The sequence below is a fragment of the Prosopis cineraria genome, unplaced genomic scaffold (assembly GCF_029017545.1).
Source record: "Prosopis cineraria cultivar Desert tree isolate PC_DT_omini unplaced genomic scaffold, ASM2901754v1 PC2, whole genome shotgun sequence".
NCBI lineage: Eukaryota > Viridiplantae > Streptophyta > Magnoliopsida > Fabales > Fabaceae > Prosopis > Prosopis cineraria.
In genome coordinates, this window is record NW_026555333.1 from 16,138,764 (window position 1) to 16,165,609 (window position 26,846).

General features: G+C 31.1%; 2 protein-coding genes across 3 annotated transcripts; both read right to left on the reverse strand.

The window, feature by feature from the left end:
• On the reverse strand, positions 1–5,946 carry LOC129303381 (uncharacterized). 2 transcript variants are annotated; one of them, XM_054942670.1, is made up of 14 exons: positions 5,845–5,946; positions 5,705–5,762; positions 5,090–5,599; positions 4,340–4,542; positions 4,053–4,250; positions 3,698–3,769; positions 2,928–3,023; positions 2,556–2,635; positions 2,293–2,374; positions 1,926–2,136; positions 1,589–1,782; positions 1,267–1,372; positions 1,044–1,133; positions 1–941 (listed from the first exon to the last, which is right to left on the reverse strand). In XM_054942670.1, exons 1-14 carry the CDS (start codon positions 5,929–5,931, stop codon positions 208–210), a joined length of 2,721 nt encoding a protein of 906 aa, XP_054798645.1. In that variant the 5' UTR covers positions 5,932–5,946; the 3' UTR covers positions 1–207. The 2 variants fall into 2 exon arrangements, with proteins under 2 accessions (XP_054798645.1, XP_054798644.1); XM_054942669.1 differs by having other exon boundaries at positions 5,705–5,768.
• Positions 5,947–18,994: 13,048 nt separating this feature from the next.
• LOC129303382 (glutamate decarboxylase 1-like) lies at positions 18,995–25,952 on the reverse strand. Its single transcript, XM_054942671.1, has 6 exons — positions 25,752–25,952; positions 25,432–25,636; positions 20,752–20,952; positions 20,172–20,640; positions 20,010–20,062; positions 18,995–19,721 (listed from the first exon to the last, which is right to left on the reverse strand). The coding sequence occupies exons 1-6, from the start codon at positions 25,835–25,837 to the stop codon at positions 19,209–19,211; spliced, it is 1,527 nt and encodes a 508-aa protein (XP_054798646.1). The 5' UTR covers positions 25,838–25,952; the 3' UTR covers positions 18,995–19,208.
• Between the last annotated feature and the right edge of the window lie 894 nt (positions 25,953–26,846).

Here is a 26,846-nt window from a genome sequence, read left to right on the forward strand (position 1 = left end):
TTGATATAAACTATAGGGACTGATAGATTAATTTTCCCTATATATTTATTTATTCATTTAATTTTCCTGTACATTGCATCATCACCATTCTTGCCATTTGAGATATTTTAATATGCTCAAATGACTCCATCCAATGATGTAATGTACCATATACAGCTTCCAACCATTTCCCTAGCTATCTCTAAAAAGGAGAAAAAGAAATCTATATCAAGCTTGAATGTTGAAATAAACTGTGTAAGTTTCATCTCTGAAGGAGTATAATGGCTCCAAAACAAAATTCCTCCTTGCCCCTTTAGCAACAAAACTAATAGGATTGTACTGGCTTATTCCTTCTGTTGCTATAAAGCTAGCAGCTTGGTTGAAATTAGCATCAGAACCAGAACTGCAACTGAGCTTCACACTTTCACCAGAACCAGTACTACACACAAAGCAACCTTTATTGCTTTTTGATTCTAAGGATATAGTTCCATTTTGTCCATCCAATCCTGCTAACACATTGAAGACACTAGAGATCCCAGCATTTGAAGAATCTGTAATGACAAGAACATTTTCTGCTCCTTGGTGTGTCAGGAGCTTTCCAGGAAGATCATATGGTTCCAACATCACTGATGTATCAGCAACTTCTCTCACTGTTGAAAACTTGGAGTTAGATTCACTTGAAATAAGTCTGAAGGTAGCATGAGGAGCTGATTCTGTGCCAGGTTCAGGTAATTTTTGCATTATAAGAGATTGATTTGAGTTTGTTAAAGCAAAAGTTGAGCCTGAAATATCTTGGGAAAGTGTTGCTAGTTCATCGTTGTGTGTAGTAGGGATTGAAGTAATCCAATTAGCATTAGATTCATCTGACCGAACTTTGATGTCCCAATCACGGGTGGTATGACCCACAAGGAGATAAGGACCATAAAGAATTGCTTGAAGAGAAGCATATTCTGGCCTGTCATCTGAATTGAATTCAACCCAAAACACAATATTAGTGATAAGATTTTGCTGTCCCTTTTATTCAATGGCATGGTAGTGACTAACATAAATGGATTTCTACATACCTTTAATAGCCTCTGTTCTTATTGTAAGGGGCAACTGAAGGGTTAGCTTGTCATTGACATTCCATTTTCTTGTGACCGACAAAAAATTTCCTGCACATCCACAAAAGATCCTTTTTACTAGAGAGAGATTAAATTGTGTGAAAAACTGAAGGCTAGCTAGACCCAATTATTGTGATATGAATAAGGTGAAACCTCTAGCTTTCAAATGAAAAGAGTTGAATACCAGGAGGTGGTAGAGATAAAATCTGATCATTTAATACAGCCTTGGCACTATCTAAAATTGTCCATGTTGGTATTCTGAAATTCAATGTAGAGGAAGAGCCAATTTCCTGCAAAATTAAGTTAATATTTCAATGTAAGCTATTTTCTTCAGAGCAATATTTTTCTTTTATGTAACAGCTGTAAATCTCTTTGTCAATATTGTTTGAAATATTCAATCTCTATTATAAAAAGGCAAAAACGTGGAGGTCAAAAATTCTAATGGACTGAAATATTTCATGATGCAAAAGCAAGTGTCATTTGTAACATAAAATACTTGTAAGTACCTTGGCTGGAGAAAACGTGAAGGTCACTCTTAGGAAAGGATCCCATGATGTAATAGGAGACACAGTTTGATTAAGCATGAGACCCCCTGACTTCCAATTAAAAGAGCTTGATATGTACTGGATTATGTGAAGAGTGGGGTCCCCTTCTTGTTCAAAATAAATAGAATCCCCCAATTTTGAGAATGATTCAATACCTAATAAAGATAATCCAAGAAAAAAAAAACAAAAGAGATAGTAGATAACATGAGTAATTGAGTATGCATACTTCAGTTTTGAAAGGATATATTGTAACTCTTGAAACAATTTAAATTATTTGATAAAGAAAATATATGAATACCAGTTCCATAGCAACACCAAAAAGAGTCAAACTTTGTTCCCCAACCATGCCCAGTTTTAGCCTTTGAAACCCCAGGGGCTAGTGGGAGCATGTAAATCATCACTCCAGGATCCGTGCCTCTTTGAATGCTTAGTACACCATTCGTTAAGGCACGCTCATAATAGTCTGCATAGGTCACTTCCTTGGTCCATCTAAATAGGTGCCTTGAAACCTATGAAATTAAGCCTGGTTAATTTTTTTTTTTAATTGCAGATACTATGGAAACAATCTACAACAGTTTATGGTAAAATATTGTGGATAGGGTATAAAGAAATAATTTAACAGAGAATTAGCTAATAAAATGATATATAATTGGTTGTAGTTGTACCTTCAACATGTTATAAGTTGTGCATGATTCTTCAGTTTCTGTTGTTGACAAGACATTACTTGCCATTCTCTTAGGATCACTCCTTCAAAATAAATAAATAAATTATAATCATCGAGTAATTACTATAACAAGATGGAATAAAACTCTAGCTATACACAATATCATCTTGGCGCACGCGCACACACACATATAATTGAATGGATCATTTGAAATTTATATAGAAGAAATTGATAATAAAAACATAATTAATTAGGTCACATTACCACCACTCTGCAACCGATGTCCCTCCAGTGGCATAGCTATGAGATGAGTTAATAATGTCCATAAAGAATGTTCCAATTTCCTATCATATATAGCAAAAGGCATGAATAATGGAGCTTGTAAGAAACTTTGAATCTTGGCAACCTAAGCAATGCATAAAATTAATGCGTTTTTATCTTCAAGTTTTGTCATAAGTTGTATCATATGGCCTTAGCCACAATAATCATACTAGATAATTGGGAAGAAAACATCAAAATCACAATCTATAAAAATAAATAACTAAATAAATATATATATATATATATATATAATCAAATATTATGGCCAACAATAATACTAAATAAACATGACATGATATCCAAGCAGAAGTTTACCTTATAAAGTGGATCACCAGTAACTTCATACCGCATTTGAGATCCAACAACAATTGGTATATGTGTATTAGCATGCAACACTGAAATGTCATTAGCCTGCATGAAAAGGGGAAATAGAATTTTCAAACTCTTGGGCTTTAATTTGTAAAAATAATATCATCATGCATTATATTTATTAATAAAATTTATATTGATAAATTATGAACCGTGAATCATCACAAATCACAAATTTTATACAACGTAGGAAACGCAAATTATTTAAATATAATTTTTAAAACTATGATATAAGTTCAAATCCAAATCTTTAAACATGTTATTAAAATGTGAGCGCAATATTGTTAATGATGTTCACTTGAAAAATCATATTTTTGGGGAATGAAAGAGTAAATAATGATTGCCCTCATCATACTTCCAACTTATAATCTCTTTTTCATTTGAAATCAAAATTAAAATTTAATTTGAGTCAACAATAGCATTTATATGGAAAAACTTAGTTGTCATTTTAACTTATATATATGCACTTTGTTTTCACCAATTGTGAACAAACAATTTAAGATAAAATAATATTAAAAGACCATGATGCTAACATTGCAACATCCTGAAAACGAAAATGATTTATTAATTAGCAAGACATTTAATTTCCAGGCATTGGAAGTTTAGTGGGTATTGAAGAAGATGTGCAAGTGTCTAAATTACTTACAATGATTTAGGGCCATAAAGATACTTAAAATTGATATAAAAGAAATATTATAAATTAATATAATGGTTACCTGCACAGCAAGCAAGCCTAAAAAGCATGGCTTGTCAAAAAGATGAGCCAACAACAGATGTTTTGGATCCTCCTGCATAGGTTTACAAGAAATGCACATATTGAAAATTGAATGTAAGAGCTAGAATTGAATATTATGAGTTATAATATTTTTGAATTTATATTTATATTTAGAGACATTAACAGGTCGGGTCAATTTTGGTCTACTACTCAAATCGGAAAGATCTTTGGGTTAGAAAAAATCAACCCATGACCTAACCCAACTTGAAACGACCCAAAAAGTTATATCAAGAAAGTATGAGAGTGAAAAGCATCGAACAATCAAATTAATGAAGCAATAAGACTAGTTAACCTACCGTGATGCTATATAAATTGTAAAGAACATCATTCATTCCTCCGGTTTCCTCATTCAATGATTGGTAGTGCCTACTTATAGTGTGCTTTGTGATCACATTTTGTACACGATTATAAAAGTAGTCAACCATCCATGTTAGCATTTTCAAAGCACGAGGGTCACCAGCTATAGTGTGTTGATCCAATAGGCCAGCCATAATCTGTCAAAATTGATCAACTTAATTAGTCCCCATGATATTGACCCAACAGTACAATTATGTACTCAAAAACAAGTTATGCATTAATTTACCTTGTGAATGGTGTAATAGGGAGCCCACACGTACTCAATTGCTTCAAACCGATCAAAAAATTCAGATGGAAATGCAGAGAGATATCCTGTGCCAAATTTCTGTTGACATGCTGAAAGGCCAGCAATAATAGCTGACATTTTCTGTTTCAGAGCATCGTTATAAGTGCTAGCCCACATTCGAGCCGATGCACTCAAGTAATGCCCTTCAAAATGTTCAAAACAACTCATTATAAACCGATTGTGAGTAAGAAGCATGTAAGTGATTTTGATACAAATTATTAGTTATTTTGGAAAAAACACCATCATTAAACACTATAATTTTATTTGGTTTCATTTTTAATTTTTATAATTTTTCTAGTATTTTCATCCCCTATAATTTTAAGGAAATTAATTACGTGACGTTTATTCTTTAAATCCTTAACAATGTTAAATTACAGGAATTATAAATATTAAAAATACTAGAAATAAGTTATAAGATTAAAAACAAAGCTCAATAAAATTATAGTAATGAATGATTGTGTTTTTCTCTTTTTTTGTCCCACTAATATACCTTATTTCCAGGGCGATGGGAATCTAATTCTAATGTGGGATTTCTAATTTCTTTTCATATGAACTCACCTTTAAACCCAAAAATAATAATAATAAGTATTTACAGCGAGACACAAGTAACACATGATTAAAAAATTAAAGACAAGAACATTAGACATGGTGAAACCAAAAAAGTTAAGAAAGTGAATGAAAGGGACTCACCAACAAAATGGCCTCGAAGCTCCATATTAGGACTTTCCCAACCACCATACGGCTTGCCAGGAGTGGGCAAACCAGCTGTTTTCCTGAAGCTCCAGAGCAAGTTGTCAACGTCTAACATTAACAAGTACTCCAAATTCGTGAGCTGTGCTCCACCATGGATTGAATCCGGATGCAATCTCACATCATGCAGAGACACCTCTCTCAGAATACCTTGAGGTGCATTCAACGTCCCCTTATTCTTCATCTGTCTGTACAACACTGCCCAATCATGCTCATCCTTTTCTTCTTTCAGCAACTTTCTGGGCAACAAACTTTCCCAGACAGAGTCATCCGTTGGAGTGAGATGATAATGAGACATCACCTCGTTCTTCCATGTCTGGTTTTTGGATTCTGATAACAGAGCGCGCAAGGTATGAGACTGGCTAGGAGTGTTGGTACATTCTTTAAGACCAGTGACAGAAAAAGGACTCAGCATCACCAGCAGAACAATGATGGGGGAGACCAATGGGCCTGACAAGAACAAGAACACACACATGCGATCAGTTTGTTCTTCATCAATCTGTTCAGTAAATAAAATAAAAGCTGCTGAGACTAACAAGCAGTTGAGAAAATCACCTGAAGAAGGTGGAGGCCTGGGAGTGGACTTAAGAGTCGGATTCGGATACATCTGCTGCTGCAACTGCATAAAAATTCATGAGCTTGTTTGGTTGGAGAGAAAATAAGAGAGAAAGGAAGAAAGAGAAGAGAAAACAGACCTGGTTGATAGGATGCAGGGGAAGTGAAGAGAGAGAAGAGAGGAGAGAGAAGGGGAAGGGAGACATGTGAGTGAGAGAGTGGGGCATGGTCGCATGGAGGGGAATATATAGGAAGAAAAGGACAGAGGAGAATGAGAGGGAAAGAGAATCCCGTGAAAGAGGAAAAGAAAATAGCGAGAAAATGAGAGAGAAAATCAAAAATGGAGGCAGGAGAATGGAGAGGATAATACAAGAAGGTTCACGGATGAGCATTGAGAGTTGAGACAAGCACCACCGCCTGTGTGTGTGTGTGTCTGTTTTTTTTTTTTTTGGCCCCCTTTTCATCCTATTTTTTAGTCATATTTTTTTAAAAAAATTGTTCTTTTATATAAATCTGTAATCTTTTATTGTACGATTTTGAAAATAATCTCCAACAAATTTAAAAAAAGAGTGCAATATTTCAATTCTTAAGAAAACTCTTCTTCCATATCAAATATTTTTAAAAATTTAGGGAAAAAAGTTAAAATGTGAATTATTTTTAAAATAACTTTATTATTCTAACTAACTCACCTTGATTTTAGTTAAGTCAATTAGAAATGATTTATAAAAAAAATGAGTAGTCTTCCTCTTTATCCTCCCTATTAACCATGGTTAAAAAATTGGGAAAATTGCTTTTTTTCTTTTATCCTGCACGATACTGTAAATTAAAATACTATAAAGTCTGTTGATTTGAGTATAGCAAATTGATAATTATATTAGTTGTGAATTTATTATACTCAAATTGTCAGTGGACTTAAAAAAATTAGGATATTGTATAAGATCTTAGAAAAATTATACGTAAAATTGTTTTTTAAGTAAAAATTAAGAAGAAGAATTCCCTGTATGTATGGAAAGCATCATTTGAAAAAGAATAACCTGACTTAGATTTTTTGAGAGATTAATTTTATGGTTACCAAATGTGAGATATCCTGAAAATCCAATATATATATATATATATATAATTATCTCTTAAATAGAGACAACTAATTATTTTTCAGCCTCAGTTACATATATCAAAAAAAATTTTTTCTGCCACAATCAAATTTTCATGTATTCAAAAGTGGTTAGGACCTAAGGGTAATTTATTCTCTCATTCAAGATTTAGCAAAATTGATCAAAATTTAGGAATGGTCTTTTTTTTTTTTTGGTATTAGGCTATTAGCTTGCCCATACGGTTGTGAATATCACCAAAATAGATCTATTTTGGCGATATATGGATGGTTGATTTTGGTAATATGGATAAATTTTAACTAGATATTTAATTTAATTTAATTTATGTTTTTTTTGCAAGAATTTATATTATATTTTGCTCAAACAAGTATATTTTTTCCCACGTGAATGCAAGTGGACATTTCTCTTTTTGACTCATCTTAAGAGTGTAACAACTATTGGGTGTAACATGTGAATGAGTGAGCGAGCGTAGGTTTTGTTTGTTGGGATAACATCGAAAGTCGCGTACAATCGCAGCAGTTTTGCGCATAACGCGGATGAGAGGAAAATCTACGGTTTCATTTTATTTTTTATAATTCGTAACTGATATTTTTGTTATTTTATATATTAATAAATTTGAAAACGTCTCAATCTCACCATGAATTGCACGCACCATCGATGCCTGTAGAAGAGAGTTTGTTCAAGTTCTCATTTTATAATGTATCACAATGACCATTAGGTGTGGCAATATATCACACAGTTATTATAATTTAATTATTAATTACTATATAGTATTTTATAATGTGACATTGTTACATTGAAAGAATTTGAATCTTAGCTTTATATATATATATATATATGTTAGCTTCAGGTAATTACTGATTAACTCATATTTATATATAATATCCATATGTTGATTTCCAACCGTCTCAAGAATTAACATGTAAACAATATAATATGATCTGTATTTTTGAGTTCTTGTAATAATTATTGGTGTTTATAAATTATAAACCAATCTATATATACATGGAAAAACTCATATACTTGAAGTCTTTGGTTATTGAAAAAGAATGAAATGAAAAAAAAATAATTTATAAAGAATAAAATGAACTAAAATAAACTCGTGAAATTTTAAAGAGATAGAGACAGTAAAAAAAAATTAAAATTAAAATTATGGGGTGATAGTGAAGTGAGAATGGGAATTGTCATGAATAAAGTCATTAATCCCCATTCTCATCTTTCAATCATTTCAAGGGTTTTACCTCCTTATAATTTTCATTTCTCTATCATACACAATGTTTTTCTAGTTTATTTTGTTTACCATCAACATATTCCTTTTTTCTTCAATTTATTTTAATAATCAAATGGCTCTTAGTCTTGTAAACTCAAGGTGCTAGTTTTCAAATACATCAAAAATATGTGTATCATTTATAAATTATTTATTTTATAATAAATTTATTTATTTTAATTTAATTGAATAAAAGTATATTAAATATATAAGGTTAAATATTTAAGCCTTATATAAACATGGGTGTGTGTGTGTGAACAGATGCACCATAGTCCGAAGAGTTTTTGTCCCTTCAAGAGGGTGAGATGGAAGGAGTTAAGCAGAAGTGCAAGAGTTTTTTCTCATCTTTAGAGAGTCAAGGTAAAAACTTCTTTGCACCCTCAAACTCTATTTTTATTAGGTTAAATTATATATTTGTTACTTTGATTATACATAAAATTTTATATATGTTAATCCTTTAATTTACAATGTATCTTTTCAATCATTTAACTCTAATACAATTAGTTTCATCAATAAAAAAAATTCCTACATAGAACTTTTAAATATTAATAAAACATTATTAAATATTAACATTTTAAGTCTAATATTTCAAAATAACAATGATAGAGATAAAAAAATAATCATTTTAAAATAATTATTAGAATTAAATAACTGAAAAGATATTTTATAAAATTAAAGGATTAAATGAAACTTTATATAAAGTTATAGGACCAAATATATACTTTAGTCTTTTTGAAAACAAAACTTAACCTCCTGAAATTTTAATTAAAAATTAAAAAAATAATTATTTGATTCTTATGATTTTTACCCTGTGAAAACTCAATTCTTAAACTTTTATTTTGTATGACTTAGTTCTTATAATTTTTGATTGATTACAATTTAGTCCTTGAGAACTTTGACTCAATGCAACATATAACTATTTAAAATGTTAGTCCTCTATATTTAAAAAATAAAATTATATGTATTAAAATTATTTTTCAAGGCTAATTAGTCAATGTTTTAAACAACTGGGATTATTGAAATTAAGTTGCACTAAATTAATTAAAATTTAAGAACTGAGTTTTATAATTGAACTTACTCAAAGCTATAGGGATTAAATAATTAATTTTACCTTTGAAATTCAAAACATAATATTCTCTTTTAATTAAACTAATATTAACACAATTGTTTTTTTAATATACAGCGCCATCCAAATAATCCAAAAATTTAATTATATATCAATTTAAAATAAGAAATGTATAATGAATTATTTCCTATGTCCACTCGGTGTACAAAGTGACCTTTCCCGATGTACAAAGTGTCACATACTTTAACATAATTATAAAAATATTATCGCCTTTACTTTTTATAGTTTGCCTTTCAACTTATGTAAAAAGTATCCCATAAATTTTATATTTTGTACTAGTGTGTCCACATTATATGTCATTATTAATTAACTTACAGTTTACAAAAAATATTAATTGAAATTTTAATTTTTTAAAAATGTCCATATCTTTTTATTTTTTTTCATTTCAAGAGTTTTTAGTAACAAGTGTATGATTTTTAAATAAAGAGTATTTGAATACTAAGAATATAAAAAAAAAGTAAGGATATAAATGAAAAAATATATATAAAATTTATCCCATATTCTTATATTTTGAGCCAAGATGTACTTTTAGAAAGTGACTAATATTATGATGTAGAGAGTATATTATTCATTAGCCCTAAAAATATAAAAGAAACATATCTAGATTGTAGGAGGATCAAGTGGCAATAAGGAGACAAGAAAGGATTTATTTATTTATTTAACATTGAGACTAGAAAAGCACTTGTGATCCTCAAAGTCCCCAAACCCATTAAGCAACTTCTCTCATCCTGAGCTTAATTCTATCCACATTGTGTGATAATTAATGACCTAATTTGACCTTCAATAATTGAAACTTGAAACCAACCACACAAAACATAATCATGTGACAATGTGATCATTTAACAGCATATTCGTGTCAAACATATCATATACAACCACTCAAATTTTTTTTTTTTGCCAACATGTATAACCACTTACTTTGATTCTTGCTTCTTTTCCCTTTATCCTTCAACAATATAAATATATTCCCTCTAGTTCTCAACGTAGAAGTTAGTCGTGAATTCGTTTTGCATGGTTCTAAATGTAAAAATCCAATCTCATCATTTGCCTCCCATCTTTAGTTTTTTTCTTTTTTGGGTCGAACTATCCCTATAATTGAATTCTTACATGATGTATATTTTATGTTTATAATATTTCCTTAATAGTATGTGTCAATTAATTAATTAGCTTTTATATAGAGGACCAAAGCAAATGCGTGTGTATGCGTCACAAGCACTTTTGGACAAGCGTGACAATATTCCACTACTCTATTCCCTCGTGATTGCTTGCTTCAGCAATCAGCACTTTGCTGCTTATATACATATGCATACATACATCCATTCATATATATTTGGAAAAAGTGTCCACAAGGACCAAAATGGTTAAATACTTGGATATAAGTAAAGTGAGTTATCTGTTTAAGTTCATTTTTATAAAAATTTGTACTTATAAAATTGAGAATTTTTTTAGTATAAATTGGCTTTTAAGCCTAGCCTTGTTAGGCCCCATTTTAAAAAAAATAAAATATTTTTAACTTTTAAATTAAATTTAAATTTTAAAATATATGTTTTTATTTTCAAATTAAAATTTATATTACTTAGTTTTAATTTTTGAACATTATAATTTGTATTTCAGAAAAAGAAAATGTAATATTATGATATAAAAATTAAATTTTTAAAAATAAAAAGAGCTCATGGCCCGACCCTAAACTCGATTAATAAGAGTCAAGTTTAAAAAAAGATCAATTTCATAGTAATTGAATTTCTATGCTTGAGCTCATATGGGTCAAGCCGACCCATTTAGTGGCTCTAGATATAAGTTCCAAATATAGAAACTAATACTATAATTTTTAAGGAAAAATGTTTCTTTTTAAAAAAATCAAAATATCCTTCACTTTTAACACTCGTTTGCATGGTACAAATTATTGAAAATTCATGGATGTGTTTTATACCAACGCAGAAAAAAGAAAGGTATTTTGGCATTTAAAAAAAAAAACATATTGCGTCTCCAGGACCATGGTCCTGTGCAGGTTATTTTTAAAAAATTGGGACTTATACATAAATATTTGAATCTTATGGGCCACCAATTTTCTCTATACATTTTCAGGATGTACGGGAGGGGGCTACTCATGTTCCCACTTTTTCGTTGCTAATGTAGTTATGTAAATATGTAATTGTAATTGTTGAAGAGGAATGTGAGCTCATGAAAGAAAAATAAAAGGTGGCATATCATATCAGATACAATTGATGTACATTAAGGGGGGAAAAAACAAGCACTTTGAGGCTTTGTGTAAGAAGTAACATGGAATCCAATTACAGGATAGGGTCATCTCAAAGTATAATGAAGCTCTAAATTAAACTCAAAAGGTGTTGGCACGATTTACCAAAAAGTGTAAAAGAAGGTCCGAACATGAACTTGGCAAAAGTGGATGTTGGTGAGAAGAGTATGGTAAAGAATAAAAGCTTTTTATTCACAACACATACAAATTACCTGCAGGGTCGCCTCATTGAAGAGGGACAAACAATTATGAAAGTGAAAGCCGCTGAACTATTTTAGTTTGCCTTTGGCAAAAGTCAATAAGTGGAATGATACTAAACCAGATCATATAATGGATGGAGGCTGCACAGCGTTGATAAATGTTGGACCTACTTTATGAGCTAGGGAAAGTGTCTTTAACTACTTTTTTCTAATATTCTTTAAAATAATTTTTTTTTCTTTTGATTCATTGACTTATACATAAAATTAAAAACATTTTGATATATTAAAATCTTAAAATATTAAATTTTTATTTTTCTTTTATGATTTTTCAAAATAAAAAGGCGTAATTGTGATATTTTTTTAAAAAATTATAAAAAATATAAAATTTTACAATTTTAAGATTTTAATATATCAAAATGTCACTTATTTGATTTAAAAGCCAATAATTAAAAGAAAAAAATAAAAAAATTGAAAAATTGTAACATTACAAAAATATTAAAGAAAGACGCATCAAAGGCCCTTAACTGGTTAGAAAATACTTTTTAATAAAATTATATATACTTATGAGATTTATTAAATATACTTTATAATCTTTTATTTTAAAAACCACAAATAGAAATTTTTAAAAATATCTTTCTTTTTATATAACCTCATTTGTCAAACATAAAACAGAGTGAAAAAATATAATAAGGAGTGAAGGGTAATGTTGAAACAACTTAAATTAATGAGATACTATTTTTTTTTTGAAGTGTTTTATATATTTTAACATTAAATTACTTTTAAAAGTGTATTATAAATTAGTACAAAAGGAATACTCCCTATCTCTCACGTTCAGAATTGTAAGATATTTATAATAAATTAGTCAATGACATGAAAAAGTAATATATACTGTTTATATGTTTATATTTATTTAATAAGGTATTTCAATTTAAAATCTTATTAATTACACCCTCAACTAAGGCATTTTTGAAACAACTTTACTAACTATATTTTGAAAAACTTAAAATGTCTTATATTTTTAATATAATAATTCAGCAAGTAAAATTATTTTATAATACTAAATGGAGGAAGTTTTAAATGTGATTAATTTACCCTCCCTTTGGAATGTGATGAAAATGATAAATTTTTATATAGACCCGATATACCACATCATTCATAATTTTTTCAATAAAAATATACCATATTATACTAGTTTAATCAAATAAAATATAATATGTTATTATTTTAATAATTTGTTTTTGAAATAGTGTGCCAATTTAATTTGTTGTTTTTCCTCTCTCTACCATCATCAATGTCAAAATCAATTTTATATTTACATCATCTAACATGATATATTTTTATTAGACAGTCTATGAATGATGTGATACATCATATCTATGCAAGAATTTCTCAATGACAACAGCAAGAAAAGAAAATTAAAGGAAAATTAGAAGAAAAAGATAGGAAGATAAGTAAATTAATTATTATTTCAATCCATTTACAAGTCAAACTTCTATATATACATATTAAACTTTAGTATTTACTAGTGAATTGGATTTATGAGTAATTAATTTTGTCATCTGGAATCTATATCTAATTCTCCCAAAAAGATATTATCCCTCCCCTCATAAAGTTTCTCTGTCAGTTTTCTCCACCTCTAAAAGGAAATTAAGAGAAAATTAGGGTGAAAAATGTCATTTCACTCTAATTTTCTCATCACATTCTCTCATCTCTATCTTCTTCTCATCCAAAACAAAACTTATTTGCAGCGAAGGAAAGTGAAAATGACAGAATGAACTTAGTTTGTTTCTTTTACGGATCGCCAGGAAGGGGGGAAAAAAAAAGCTTGTTGATTCTTTTACGACACTTGATGAATGAGAGGGTGATGGAAATTAACATCAAGGTGGGTGGTTGAATGATGATTCATCCTCAACCACTAAACTTTCATTTGTTTAATCATCACTTGAATCAAAATATTTGGAACTTGACAAGACATTATTGTGAGTGCGAAATTTCTTCCATATTTTCTGTATAAAGAAAAAAAAATCAATTCAATTCAAAATTAATTTTTAATTACAAAACTTAATATTTCGTAATTAACTTCAGCCATTTGTGCTCCTTTAACTAGCAACAACGGCAGGCTTACCATATTTTTCCAACTGATTATAGTTAAAAAAATTAACATAGAATCACGGCTTAGCTTAGGACAGCATTTTTCCTTCTGTGCTTGTTGATTGTGAGATTGCTATGATATGTTAGTGACTTATCTTTGTTTTTAAATTTTCACCAGACGGTCTATTTGTAATCTTCACCCAAAAAGATTGCGACTATGCAAAAGTAGTACAAGTTACTCAGGTTGTTTTGCGTGTACTAGTGCAAAAAAAAGTTTTAAAATGACCGTTATACTAGTATAAAAATGACAGTTATGAACTCTAATATTTTAAACAGCCATATAAAATCCCACCATTTATACAATATATATGCTACAAAAGATACAACAATTAAATGAAAACTATCTAATAAAAGAACCATAAGTTTAATCAAGTGGTTGGGGTATACATGATAGCAGTCTGAGCTTTTAAACTATTATTTCAGAATTTGATTCTTGAAAGTATATATAAAGAGCATTACTTAAGCGAGGACAATCTTTTAAATGTCACTTAAATATCATGTAGAAGACAAAAGAATCACAAGTGTGGTTGGTTGGTTTTGGTACTCTAAAATATGATGGTTATTAGCCAATATTCAAAGTTTCAAACCCTCTTTGAATGTGACTGGTTGGTGCCAATTATTAACAAGGCTTTGTTTGACTAGGGAGAAAAATATGGATGAGAAAATATTGGAAGAGAAAATAAAAGGTTGACTATTTATTTAGAATTTTCTCTCTTAATGTGCTTGGAAGTGATATACAACTACACTCTACTTTCTAATAATATTTTGGCTGAAGTGGAAAAAAGCTCCAAAAATTTTGCTTGGGATTTTTTTAATGGGCACAAAAAATTTCATCTTTTTTCTTGAAACTATGTTACCAAGGAGAAAACTAATGGAGGCCTCAACATAAAAAATCTCAAGTCTCAAAATATTACATACATCATGAAACTTTGCCTAGGTCATATCACTCAACCAAATCACTTATGGGTTAGGATCCTTCATGACAAACACATATGTCTTATTCCCTCTCCTCCTATAGTCTACGAACCTAGAGCTACTTCCTCTCATACTTGGAATAGTATATGTAAAATTTGGGATAAATTCATGACACATGTCGGTAGGAAAGTTGGTAAAGGAGACAATTTCTTTCAAGTATAATAAATGGTCCCTTCTTTTAGAACCTCTTATTAGATATGCTTTCCCTAGTGCTGAGTTCATCCTCCATGCTATTGTTTCTTACTTTCACAACCCCTCAGGAGGATGAAATTTTAGCCTTCCAAATCGCCACCTTCACCCTAAGGTGATAAGGCAAATTACACTTGTGCAACCTCTCAACCCTTATAGTGATGAAGATGTCCTTATTTGGAGACCTTCCTCTAATGAAAATTTTCCTATTAAATCTACTTATGAGGCTTTGGCTTTTCAAAAGGACCAAACCAATAATGACATTTGGTCACAAATTTAAAAATGGCCTACTTATAAAAAAATTAAGTACTTTCTTTGCAAAGTTGCATGGGACAAACTTCAATTCATTTCCATAAATTTTGAAGGATGCACCCATCTTCAACGAGCTTGCTCTTTTGGGTGCAACATACTGATTCCTCCATCATAATATCTAGCTCAAATTTGTGAAACCTTCTAAACTTAAAAACTTTCTCCTCTCTTTCTTTACAGGATTAGATAATTTGGAATGTAAAAATTAAGGTTGGCAACCTAAATACTAGAAGAATCCCTTAGTAAAGGTTTTTCGCTCAAATCTGTTGAAACATTTGAAAAATGAGATGCAAAAACATTTATTCTGAAAGAATCAACCAAGTTACTTTTTCCAGCACCTAGCAAGTTATTAATGACATAAGACTTCAATCAAGAAATAATATCCTTACTAGATTAGAGTCTCAATGGAAACCTTCAGAAGTAGGATGGATCCATCTTGATATTGATGGGTTTGTCAATTCCAATGGAGCTACAACATGTGGTGACATCATAAGGGATGACAAAGACAATTGGACTAAAACATTCTCCAAATATCTAGGTCACCAACTCAGCATCGTGACAAAACTTTTAGGCATATTAGAAAGGCTTCAATTTTGTTAGAATGCAAAATTTACTAAAATCAATATTCATTCTGACTCTATGAAAACTCTTTCACTTATTTAGCATAATATCTTCAGTAATCCCCTCTTTCAAGAATTTTCAAGAGAGTCAAAAATTTTGTCATGAATGACTGGATCATTACCTTCAATCATATATTCATCTAATTTCTATTTTGTTTCACAAATTTTTCATGGCCTTGTATTTAAAAAAAAAGAGCAAGTTAGGAACTAAGAATTTGCATATTCCCATGCTTATTCCTTGAACATTGATAGGTAATTGTTTGAATCTTACTACCAACTCGTCCATAATTAACAAAGGCCCATGAAAATATTTAAAAAATAAATTTATAATATATATATATATATATTATTTAGTATAATATTGATCATTTATTAATATTGAAGGAACAAATTATAAAAAAATTGAATAAGTTGGCCTTTGAAAATTGATAACTTTTTAATTTAACAATTCATGTTCAAATATTAATAAGTAATGTTTCAATATTAATAATAACTCGTTCATAATTAACAAAAGCCTATAAAAATGCTTGCAAAACAAATCTATAACACATATTATAAAGGCTTTTGCAGATATAATTCATATTATAGAACTAAGCCAATTAAACATACCAATATTTATTATATTTTACATTATGATTAGTTTATTATATTTGTCAATGATATAATATTGTACATCAATGGTAAACTGTTTGCAAATTTTTAAATTTTCAATTAGAAATCTCTTATATATCAATAATAAATTCTTTATATATCAATATGAATTGGTCATACTTTCAAATTTTAAAAAACTTGATCCATATTTTTTGGGCACAAGATATTTTTCAGCTGGTGAGCCAATTTATCTTTTTTTTAATTTAGCATAATATTAATCACTTGTCAATATTGAATAAATAAATTATAAAAAATTGAACAACTTAATCTTTGAAAATTAACAACTTTTTTTAACTATTAACAGTTCACGTTTGAATATGAACAAGTGATTATTTGAATATTAACAGCAACTCATTCATAACTAATAAAAACCCATGAAAATACTTGAAAAATAAATGCATAACATATATATTTTTATTATTTAAATAATATGACACTTGTCAATATTAAATGAATAAATTGTAAAAAGTTGAATAAGTTAATCTATGAAAATTAACAACTATTTTTTTAAATAAAATAACAAGTGATGCATATTTAAATATTAACAAGTGATTGTTTCGGGTATTAAAAACAACTTATCTGAAGTTTATAATGGCTAATGAAAATGCTTGGAAATAAAAGTAATAGTGTGTGTCCGGGAGCTCCGAGCAACAGTGACACTTTTTTTTTCATTTTTTTTTAAAAAGAGATGTGCGCAGTTTGGTAATTGAAACTTAAAATTTCCTTAGGTTAAAGGATATTGGGCCTGGAGGGCATTTTTCAGCGTGTTGAGGCCCTTATAGCCAACATCTTCCTTTGGATGGCCCTAAGTGGAATCCTCTGTAATTTGTTTCTTTATTTTTTGTGGTTACGTCTGTAAATTGTTTCTTTCATCTCGGGCCTCTGTGTGTGTGTGTGTGTGTGTGTGTGTGTGAAAGTGATAAAAGAGAGTTAAAGTGGTGTGTTAAATTGTGTTTGCTGGAGAGTGTAAGCAATCACCCGGTGACGAAATTAATGGTTCTTGCCCTGTCACAATCTTTAAGAAAAATGAATTGGTGCTCATTAAGATCTGAATCAAAACTATTACTGCAAACCAAAATCAAAAAGAAAAGAAGAGAGTTATAAGTAAGGTATTCGATCTCGTATTCAAAATGATTGAGCCCTTTTGATCCTGAGAGAGTTTCTTAATCTAATCAATGCGCAACATTTTGTATAAATAAATTATTCTATTGGGTTTGTGAAAAATAATGGAAAAGCAGTTTATAAGTACAAAAGATGTGTCACACTGCACAGGGTTTGGATCCCTTACTCTTCTTTTCTTCTCCTCATCTCATATCTAGCATTATATTGAATTTTTATCAATATTTTATAAAACTATTATAACCATAATCTATTTTTTGTATCTTTAGAAATGACATGTAATTTTTTTTTTTGAAATTTCTAATTGAGTGTTAATGCCAAAGAGCAAAAGTCCTTTTGTTCACAAAATAAAAAATAAAAAAGAAAAGGAAAAAAGTTAGATACATATCAGCCCAGAGCCTGTCATGGCTATAACTGGCCCATTACCATGATTTTCTTAAATACGCACGTATAGAAAAACGAGTTACAAATTACAATATTGGAGATTGAGTCTCATTGAGTTCCTTCATTAAATTCTTGAAACATAGCTACAACCTGAATTTGGATTCAGTAAATGCATTTAATACAGATATTGAGTGTTTGTATCATCTAAATTGTTCAAATTTAAATCAATGATTCAGATAAATTCACTCATTCATTAATTTCAAATGGAAAATAAATTTATAATCATTAATCTTAATTTTAATAATTTAAATGATATTGAATGTTCAATGTTTGTATTAAGTATAGTCACTGAACTCAAATCTGCTATAACCTAGCCAATACTGCAAGGAGTATGATGATCGATTATCCATATATAGTTTCTCTCAATACCCTCTCATACAACCTCTTCTATTTATATAATTATCCATTTAATTTAATGGTGTGAGATTGTTAAGTTTTTTGCCAACTAAGATTGTTAATTGATAATTATGGCATTGAATTAAATATATTATTCATCTATGAATTACTACCATGAATGAGTATTGTAATATTGTTTTCAAATTAAAAGCATTTAAAAGATAATAATCGATACACGGCCACTAAATAAAATGAATAATGAAATTGACGCACGAGATTAAATTATGGAGAGGATCCAAATTTCACCGCAAGTTTTCAAGTCTCTTTTTATCTGAGTTTTTAATTTTTTAAATGACAATTTTTAGAAAGAATCGAGAGGTATACTATACTATATTGCTATACGGCATGTCTTTTTTGTGTAGGTAATAATTTGGTACGCAGACGTAGTCTTTAATTTTGTAAGGGTCTTCATTCTTGACTAGCTTCACTTACAATCAACAACTGAAAAAAATAGAATAAATAAAAAATACTCCAACATTTCATCGCGTTTGCGTGCATATATAAATAGGCAAAAAAGAATCCGAGAGTTACAAAGGAATTATAAAACAAAAAAAGAACAATACCCTACATAAACGAGGCCACTTGACCTCTCTATATGGTACTAGCAATACATAACAAGAAGAAGGACATAACCCGAGGAAATCTGAGTTTCTCGGAAATGTTCCACATATCAATGCCTTTCTTATATACTTTAGCAAACGCCACTCATCTTTTCATTGTTCTTCTTCCTCATCAGCACGAACTTCTTCCAAACATCAGTGATCTCCCTCTGCGTCTCCAACTCACTCTTCTTGGTGACCACGACGCTGCCATTGTTCACGACCTCCTCATGATGCTCGGCCACCGTGACGGTGGTGGTGGACACCGCCTTGGGAGGAAGCAACTCCAGCTCGTGCAGGACCTTCTGGACGTCCAGCACGAGACGCTCGGCGAGGGTTCTGGAGAAGTCCTCGCGGATGACGACGCGGAGCACGGTCACGTGCTGGGCGTCGGGAGGCATGGTATAGGCCGGCACGATCCAGCCGAACCTCCGCAGCAGGTCGGAAACCTGGAACTCGTTGAATTGGCTTTTGTCCTTGAGAGAGAAAGCCACCAATGGAACACCATCGTCCTTTGAAACGATGGTGAACCTCCCTGTCTTCTCAAGTCCTTCTTTTAGCACCAGCATGTTGTCTCTGCAATTCTCCATCACGTTCCTGTATCCCTGCAATTGATACACATAGACCCCATTTACTCAACAATGTCACATATACAGTAGCTTAAGATAGGTGCGTGCGTGCGTGCGTGTGTGTGTGTCCATATCTGATACAGCATAATATATGCATGTAAATGCTGGGTTTCTGAGTATTGTGTCTGATATGAATGTCAACACTTATTGGGTAAGGTAAAGGTAAGGTATAACTCTGACTTTTAACACACACATATATATAGCAGGAAAATTGCGGGACTTGTGAAAAGTAATTAGATGGCTAAGTGTTGGTTAGTTTAGTACCTCGTAACCCAAGCGAATGAGTTGGTAGTACTGAGCAATGACTTGACTTGAACCTGCATTATCAGATGAAGAATATCGATATAAGCAAGAGAAGTATGAAATGAAAACTGGTAAAATATGAGTAATTTAGGTCCAAATATAAGAGGAGGTGTTGATGATTGCCTTTGGAGAAGTTGAGGGTGAAGGTGGGTTGATCGGCACCGAGATAGTTGATGTGGAAGATGAGCTCCTCAGGCAAGTCTTCTTTGCTTCTCCAGATGACCCACCCAATACCGGCGTAGACCAAACCATACTTATGCCCACTCACATTGATGCTCTTCACTAGAGGCAACCTGAAGTCCCACTCAAGTTCTGGGTATATGAATGGTGCAATGAAACCACCACTCGCTGCATCCACATGAATTGGCGTATCCCATCCAGTTTCACTGTTCTTTTTTGTAAGGAGATCGTTCAAGAGCTTGACATCTTCGAACTCTCCATTCAGTGTGGAGCCGAGGATTGCAGCAACACAGATGGTGTTCTCGTCCACCATCTCCACTGCTTTCTCAGGGTCCATTACGTAATACCCTTCCCTCAGTTTCACCTCTTTCAGCTCCACTTCGAAGTACCTAGCAAATTTCTCCCAGCAAACCTTCACACATATATGTGTCCAAGATCAATCACTGGGTAATCAATATAAACAACATTATTGTCTTTTTCTGTTTATAGTACTGGGTGATAGAGCGTGTGTGTGTGTGTGTACCTGAACATTGGCTCCTGTGACAATGTTGGGTTTGTCATAAGGCTTTCCCTCGGCCTTTCTTTTGTTCTGCCATTTTCTTTTGAAGGCCAAACCGGCCAACATTATGGCCTCTGATGAACCAACGGTGCCAACACCGACGGCGGCCTCTGAATCTCCGAGAGGTGCGTTGAAAAGATGAGCTATCATGTTCACGCACCGATTCTGCAATCATTCGTTTTGCATACAATGTCACAACATGCACTTCATCCAACAAATTAAAGTCTCCATCGATAATTACATCATACATTCAATTAATCAAATGCACAATTCTTTCTTTTTCTGGTGTGTTTGTGAGTGTAAATAACATAATTCATTTACTTTAAGAGGGATTAAAATAGTTTTCATGTCATTAAATTTTTCAATAAAAACATGATTTTAGAGTGTTAAGTTGTTCTTAAACAATATATAGTAATTATTTATAAAAATTACTTAAATATATATTATTTGCCCTTTTCAGTAATTCATATATTTTATTTGAAAAATAACTAGCACACTTTTATTTTTTTAAAAATAACGTTATAACTCATAAGCGTTAAAATGAATTGTAATACCTAAGCTTCTACACCATTAAAACTTAACAGAATATGTGCAACTAGTAGAAAAGAATAAAACCACTTTAAATATAATAAAGTCCTCTGCAATGTTGTCCATGTTGATGACAGATTATCGTTGCAGTGTTGATGCGCTTTCCCAAAAAAAACCCCCCCCCCGGAAAAATTGTAACTACAGTCACCGTAAATAGTAACATGGTGCCGCACGCTAATTCCAAAAATTTCTAGGGAAAAGAAAAGTCATGTCGATCAAATTCATAACAAGTTCAATTGTGCAAGTCATGGAGATTAAATATTAAATGATAAAAATGTCGGCAATTTGGATTCAAAAAGCTAGTTCAAAACTCCAGTCAACAATTTGATGCGAATGAAAACATTAGACCTCAACTGTCCATTGGCCACTCACAGGGAAACTTCCCTTGATCTGCGCGACTCATTTTTCTTGGTGCAATTGTCAAAAGAAAAGAAGCTATAGAACCATTGACTCTGGTGAATCTATAAAATGGGTGCCACCTGACTGGACATTTTGGGAGCAGAATATTTCCCATCCTCTCCTCACAAGGGCGGGATTTTTTTATTTATTTATTTTTTAAAGTCCTGTTCTTGTGTGAGCAGGAGACAACCTGCTCCCGCGGTTAGGTAGCGCCTTGTGCTAGTAATTAATAAGAATAGTTTAGTAAAATATCACAGTTTGTTATAATTTAAGTTATTTACTAATTTTCCTACCTTAAATGCATGATTCTAAAGGATCATAGTTAGGACTCAGGGGTGATTTCTTAAAAGTATCAGTTTCAGCAACAGAGCCACATATATTTGAGGGGACATATGCAACAATTCAATTTGATAGAAATTACAAATAAATAGTATAAAGTTTGTTATTTTATCTTCTCTAGTCCCAAAATTTTGCACCTCCTAAAATTTAGATCTTTTTTTTTAATGTTTTAACTTAAGTTCAGTTTTGAATACACTAAATCCAAAATTATAATATATTTTTAAAAAAGAATATACTAATTTATTTTATTTTTTAAGTTTCTACTTAATGATTGTATATTTATAGATTTTTATATATAAATAATATCATAAGTTAATAACTTATATGGAAGGAAATATTTTTAATAGCATTTGATAATAAATAAGGAATAATTATAAAATATATGATTATTTTTAAAAAATTATTAAATTATTAATTTTGAATTATTATTTTTAAAATTAATCTGCACGCTGACCTAGCATGTTGATTCTGCCACTGGTCAGTTCGCAATCTTAGGAAAGCAGCCGAATGCATTTGAACAGAACCACCCACTCGTGGGAGTAAATCACGGAATCGACCAGCCATTTCTTTGTGGTCCCAAGTTATCTAACTAGATAACAATCTTTACTGATCGAAAAAACAGTAATAACATGCAATTAGTTTTTTTTTTTTTTTTTTTTGCTTTTAGGGGGGAAAAAACTATTGTCCGGAGAGGGAATAGCAAAACAAGTCACCGCTGGTGTATAGTCTAAGTATGAAGAGTGTAAATAATTAAGAAAATACCCTCTTCCTATTCCTCTTTACAAGATGGAAAGGAAAATTTTTTTATCCTATTAAGCCAATACATTTTTATCATAATTTTTTTAATCATTGATTAAATGTTAGTTACTCCTCACAAAAAAAAAATATAAAACATTAATAGGAGAATTAAAATGGAAAACTTATTGAATTTTTAAATAAGAGTTGAAGAGTTTAATTTTAAATTTTTTTTATTCTATTAAAATATATTAAAAGTGACTTATAAATAAAAATATAATAATATTTTTACATGTTCATATCTCCCCTCTTTGTCACGTTTCAACAGAAAAATATTAATAAATAAAAACATAGTCTCAAAACGTTATCTTAAACATGAGAGTAAGGTTTCAGATATAAAAAAATATATCCTCGTCAAATGTGTGGCAAATTAGATATAGTTCTGCCATCAATTATCAATTAATAATATAATAGTGGTTGAGAAAGATGTGTCGGCCATGGTGGGAGTAACTGGGGACGAAGCATGTGTCTCACTGAATTATATGAGACAAGGAACGTGCATAGGACCGAGCATCAGTGGAGTGTACAATTTTCCACACAAGATTGAGGCTTGGGAGGGAGGCTCATGGTTTTTGATTGCCCGCATGCGACGCTGGTTTTTTTGGTTTTTCAAGTGTCTTCTTTAGATCCGTGAATATCGCATGCGCGTTTGAAATTTATTTACTCACTAAACTGAGCCTGGCTCTTGTCAATTGTGCCGGTCTTCTTCGCATATTTTCAATCTTCTAGAAAATTGGGGTTTTCCCTTTTAACTTCTTTTTTTTTAAAAATAGCAAAAAATTCAGGTGTGTTTGCATGCCTCTAAATTTAAAGAGATACTTAGCAATAAATTAATTGTTTTGAATAAAAATTAAAATAATATTATACCAAAGGTTTGTTTGGCCAATTAAAAAAGTATAATATATTAATACATGAAACACATTACCGGCGCATTAAGGAGGAAATCATAACATCAATTTTGTTATGATTTCAAGCACACATATTTAAATAAGTTATGGTTTTCATTAAACAAACAAATTAAAGCGCATGTTGAAATAAACTAAATAAGCTAATGTGCTGTAGGTGTAGCCTGGACCGGAAAGAACCAGCTAGAGCATAATCCTGGGGTATCTAAACTTAAACGTGTAATTTGTTCCCATTATTGCAAGTCCCTCATCGATTTTATTATTACTTTACTTTATAATAAAACGACAAGTAGTTTTGGAAACAAACAGTAACAAAGACCTGGTTTGAGCCAAGAAGGAAGATATTAAACAAAAAAAGACTTGTTTATAAATAGCAGGAAAGTGATCGGAGTAATTAATTTAAGTAAGACTTTTAATGGGATATTATTTTAATCAACATTCCTAATCCAACCACCCAACCTAACTAATCAAAAGCATTTAGTATATCATCATCTTTGATAAGATTCCGGTTGTCATTTGATTATTAAAATTTTCCAGGTAGGATGATATGTTATTATTAAGAAAAAAAAAAGATATTTGTGAAAGGAAGAATGGGTATAAAGTCATGCCTTGCAAAAAGGGTAGACAGTAACTGCACACTTATTTTAAGAGAGGAGTGAGGAGAAAGAAAACAAGTTGAGGCCAAAAGGATTAAAAAAAAAAACAAGAAGAAGAAGAAGAAGAAGAAGAAGAAGAAGAAGAAGAAGAAGACAAGAAACGTGTGCATGAACAGAGCAAAGTTCAATCTTGTATTGTACACTTTCATGGAGTTTCTTTTTAAAAAGGAAGATTCAGATAAAAGAAAATTTTAATATTTTTATTAATATATATTTTTCCTTGCCCTTTTAAACTATAATTTCTACGTTGAATGTAAACTTTTAAAAAATAAAAAAAAAAGAGAATCAAATTAAAGGATAGTAAGATAAAATTGCATCCTCTCTCTTCCTTCAATTTTATCTTAACCCTCCGTGTAACTGTAATAATCTAGAGATAGTATTATTTTCTTTTTCGCATATTACCTTTTTTTATTTCAATTTTTGCTGGATACATATTACTCTATTTCATAAAACTATATTTGTGACTATGTCGATCTGTACTTCACTTTCTTTATTTTTTAATTTTTTTAATAATTCAAACTCGTGGGCCCGGAGGCTGCAACTATACTGGTTGAATTCGTGAAGGATTCCAACTGATATCTGTTTCACGCAATAAAGCACTGGCGCGTTTTGCAATCGCAACCGCACCGAGGCATGCGTTTAGCAATGAGAGCTTATCGAGTGTCTGGATGGTATAGTAGCAGTTGGTTCAGATGATAATGAAATGATCGCTCCCACACAACTCACTGATAATTTTTTTTTAAAAAAAAAAAGAATTGGTATCAGTCATGTACGGAGATCTTGAACTTTTTACTCTTAACTTCAAGAAGGTGGAAAGTTTATAAGGTGAAAGAATTTGTTCTGCTAATTAAAAAACGGTTAAAAAAATAGGTTTCAAAGATATGGCACAATCTGAAAAGCGAAATGTTCAAACGATTCGGATCCTAGTAAGAAGGAGTAAAGAAGGAGATGAAAACACATACCTGGAGTTCGGTAGTGACAGGGTACTCATCCATGTCGACGTAGTTCTTGTTAATGGCGGCCATGATGAGCTTATCGCACTCAGGTTCCATCCACGTGGTGACGAAGGAGGCGAGGTTCAGCCTCGGATTGCCGTCCAGCATGAGCTCGTCGTTTATAATCTGAAACGCCGCCTCCTTCGGAATCGACTCCTCCGGCATCTTGAACCTGCAATCACCGTCGCCGACGATCATTCAATTTCCAATCCACCATCAACATCATAAACGAATTGAATCATATACGGCAACGAAATCAGCACATAAATTAATAAATAGATACCTACCTGGGAAGAGAAGCGCGGACATAACGGGAAGCGAAGGTAGAGTGAACGGAGACGTCGGTCTGAGAGGAGGTTTTAGAGAGAACCATGGCGGAGAGCGAATTAATGTAGAGAGGGAAATGAATCAGTGGAATTTATGATTGTGTGCAGAAGGTGAGGAATGAAGAGGCTTAAATAGGGAAAAGGATAGGAGGAGAAAGGTCCTGACGAAGGCAATATCAGTGAAGCCAAGAAAAGAAGCATCGGACGAAGGACGGAACGAACTTTTCAATTTCACGACCGATTAAACATTTAAAAAAAAAAAAAGCCAAAAAGTCTCCGCGTGAAGAAAATTCTCGTTCTTTCTCCACCGTTGTCTCATTGTCACTTTTTAATATTTTGGTAAATATTTATTTTTTTCCTTGAGGCAACACAATTTTTAGTTACCGTATTATTTCTGCTTCCCTCCTAGTAACTTTGTTTGCAGGTCTGAACTCGGAAGTCACAAGGGGGACCCAAATTCTAGTGCACATCTAAATGGAATAATTCTCTCGATATAGGTTCTTTTGATTGTAAAACTCAAATTTTAAAATCTTATTCTAAAACTTTCGAGATACTTTTATATTAAGTTAATGCTTGTTTTATATGAGTTACGTTACTTTGATATAAAGTTTTAGAAGCTTTTATTTTATCTCTAAATATAAAGAGTGTCATAATATTTTTGAATAATTGAATAATTTTTATTGTGATTATATGTTCTTTTAACTAAATAATAAATTTATAGCAATATGTAAAATTTAATTAAAAACATCTTATATTTAAAAAAAGAGCGAGTATATATGTTAGTTGGAAAGCTTTGTTTTGGTTCTAATTACAATTTATAAAACACTTATCTTCCTTCACTTTGTTTATGATATTTGTTAATGTTTTTCCAAATTATATACCTCTATAATTAATTAGATTCCAGCATAACTGTGATTAAAAGAAATGTATTATAAATGATAACTAATTCACCTACTTTTACTTTTGATGGAATGGTTTACATGTGAAGTGAATGTTTGTAAGTCAAACATCCATTAAGAGAAGGGGATAATAGTTTACATTATCATTTTGCTCGGT

What these genes read in the sequence shown, in the direction of transcription:
- LOC129303381 (XM_054942669.1), bottom strand. Translation starts at nt 5,931, where the DNA reads ATGCCCCACTCTCTCACTCACATGTCTCCCTTCCCCTTCTCTCTCCTC. An exon ending in CCCTGCATCCTATCAACCAG is followed by an intron (nt 5,769 to 5,844) that starts GTCTGTTTTCTC and finishes ATTTTTATGCAG; the next exon opens with TTGCAGCAGCAGATGTATCC. An exon ending in TTGGTGTTGCTATGGAACTG is followed by an intron (nt 1,783 to 1,925) that starts GTATTCATATAT and finishes TATCTTTATTAG; the next exon opens with GTATTGAATCATTCTCAAAA.
- LOC129303382 (XM_054942671.1), bottom strand. Translation starts at nt 25,837, where the DNA reads ATGGTTCTCTCTAAAACCTCCTCTCAGACCGACGTCTCCGTTCACTCT. An exon ending in GTCCGCGCTTCTCTTCCCAG is followed by an intron (nt 25,637 to 25,751) that starts GTAGGTATCTAT and finishes CGGTGATTGCAG; the next exon opens with GTTCAAGATGCCGGAGGAGT. An exon ending in TCACAGGAGCCAATGTTCAG is followed by an intron (nt 20,641 to 20,751) that starts GTACACACACAC and finishes ATATGTGTGAAG; the next exon opens with GTTTGCTGGGAGAAATTTGC.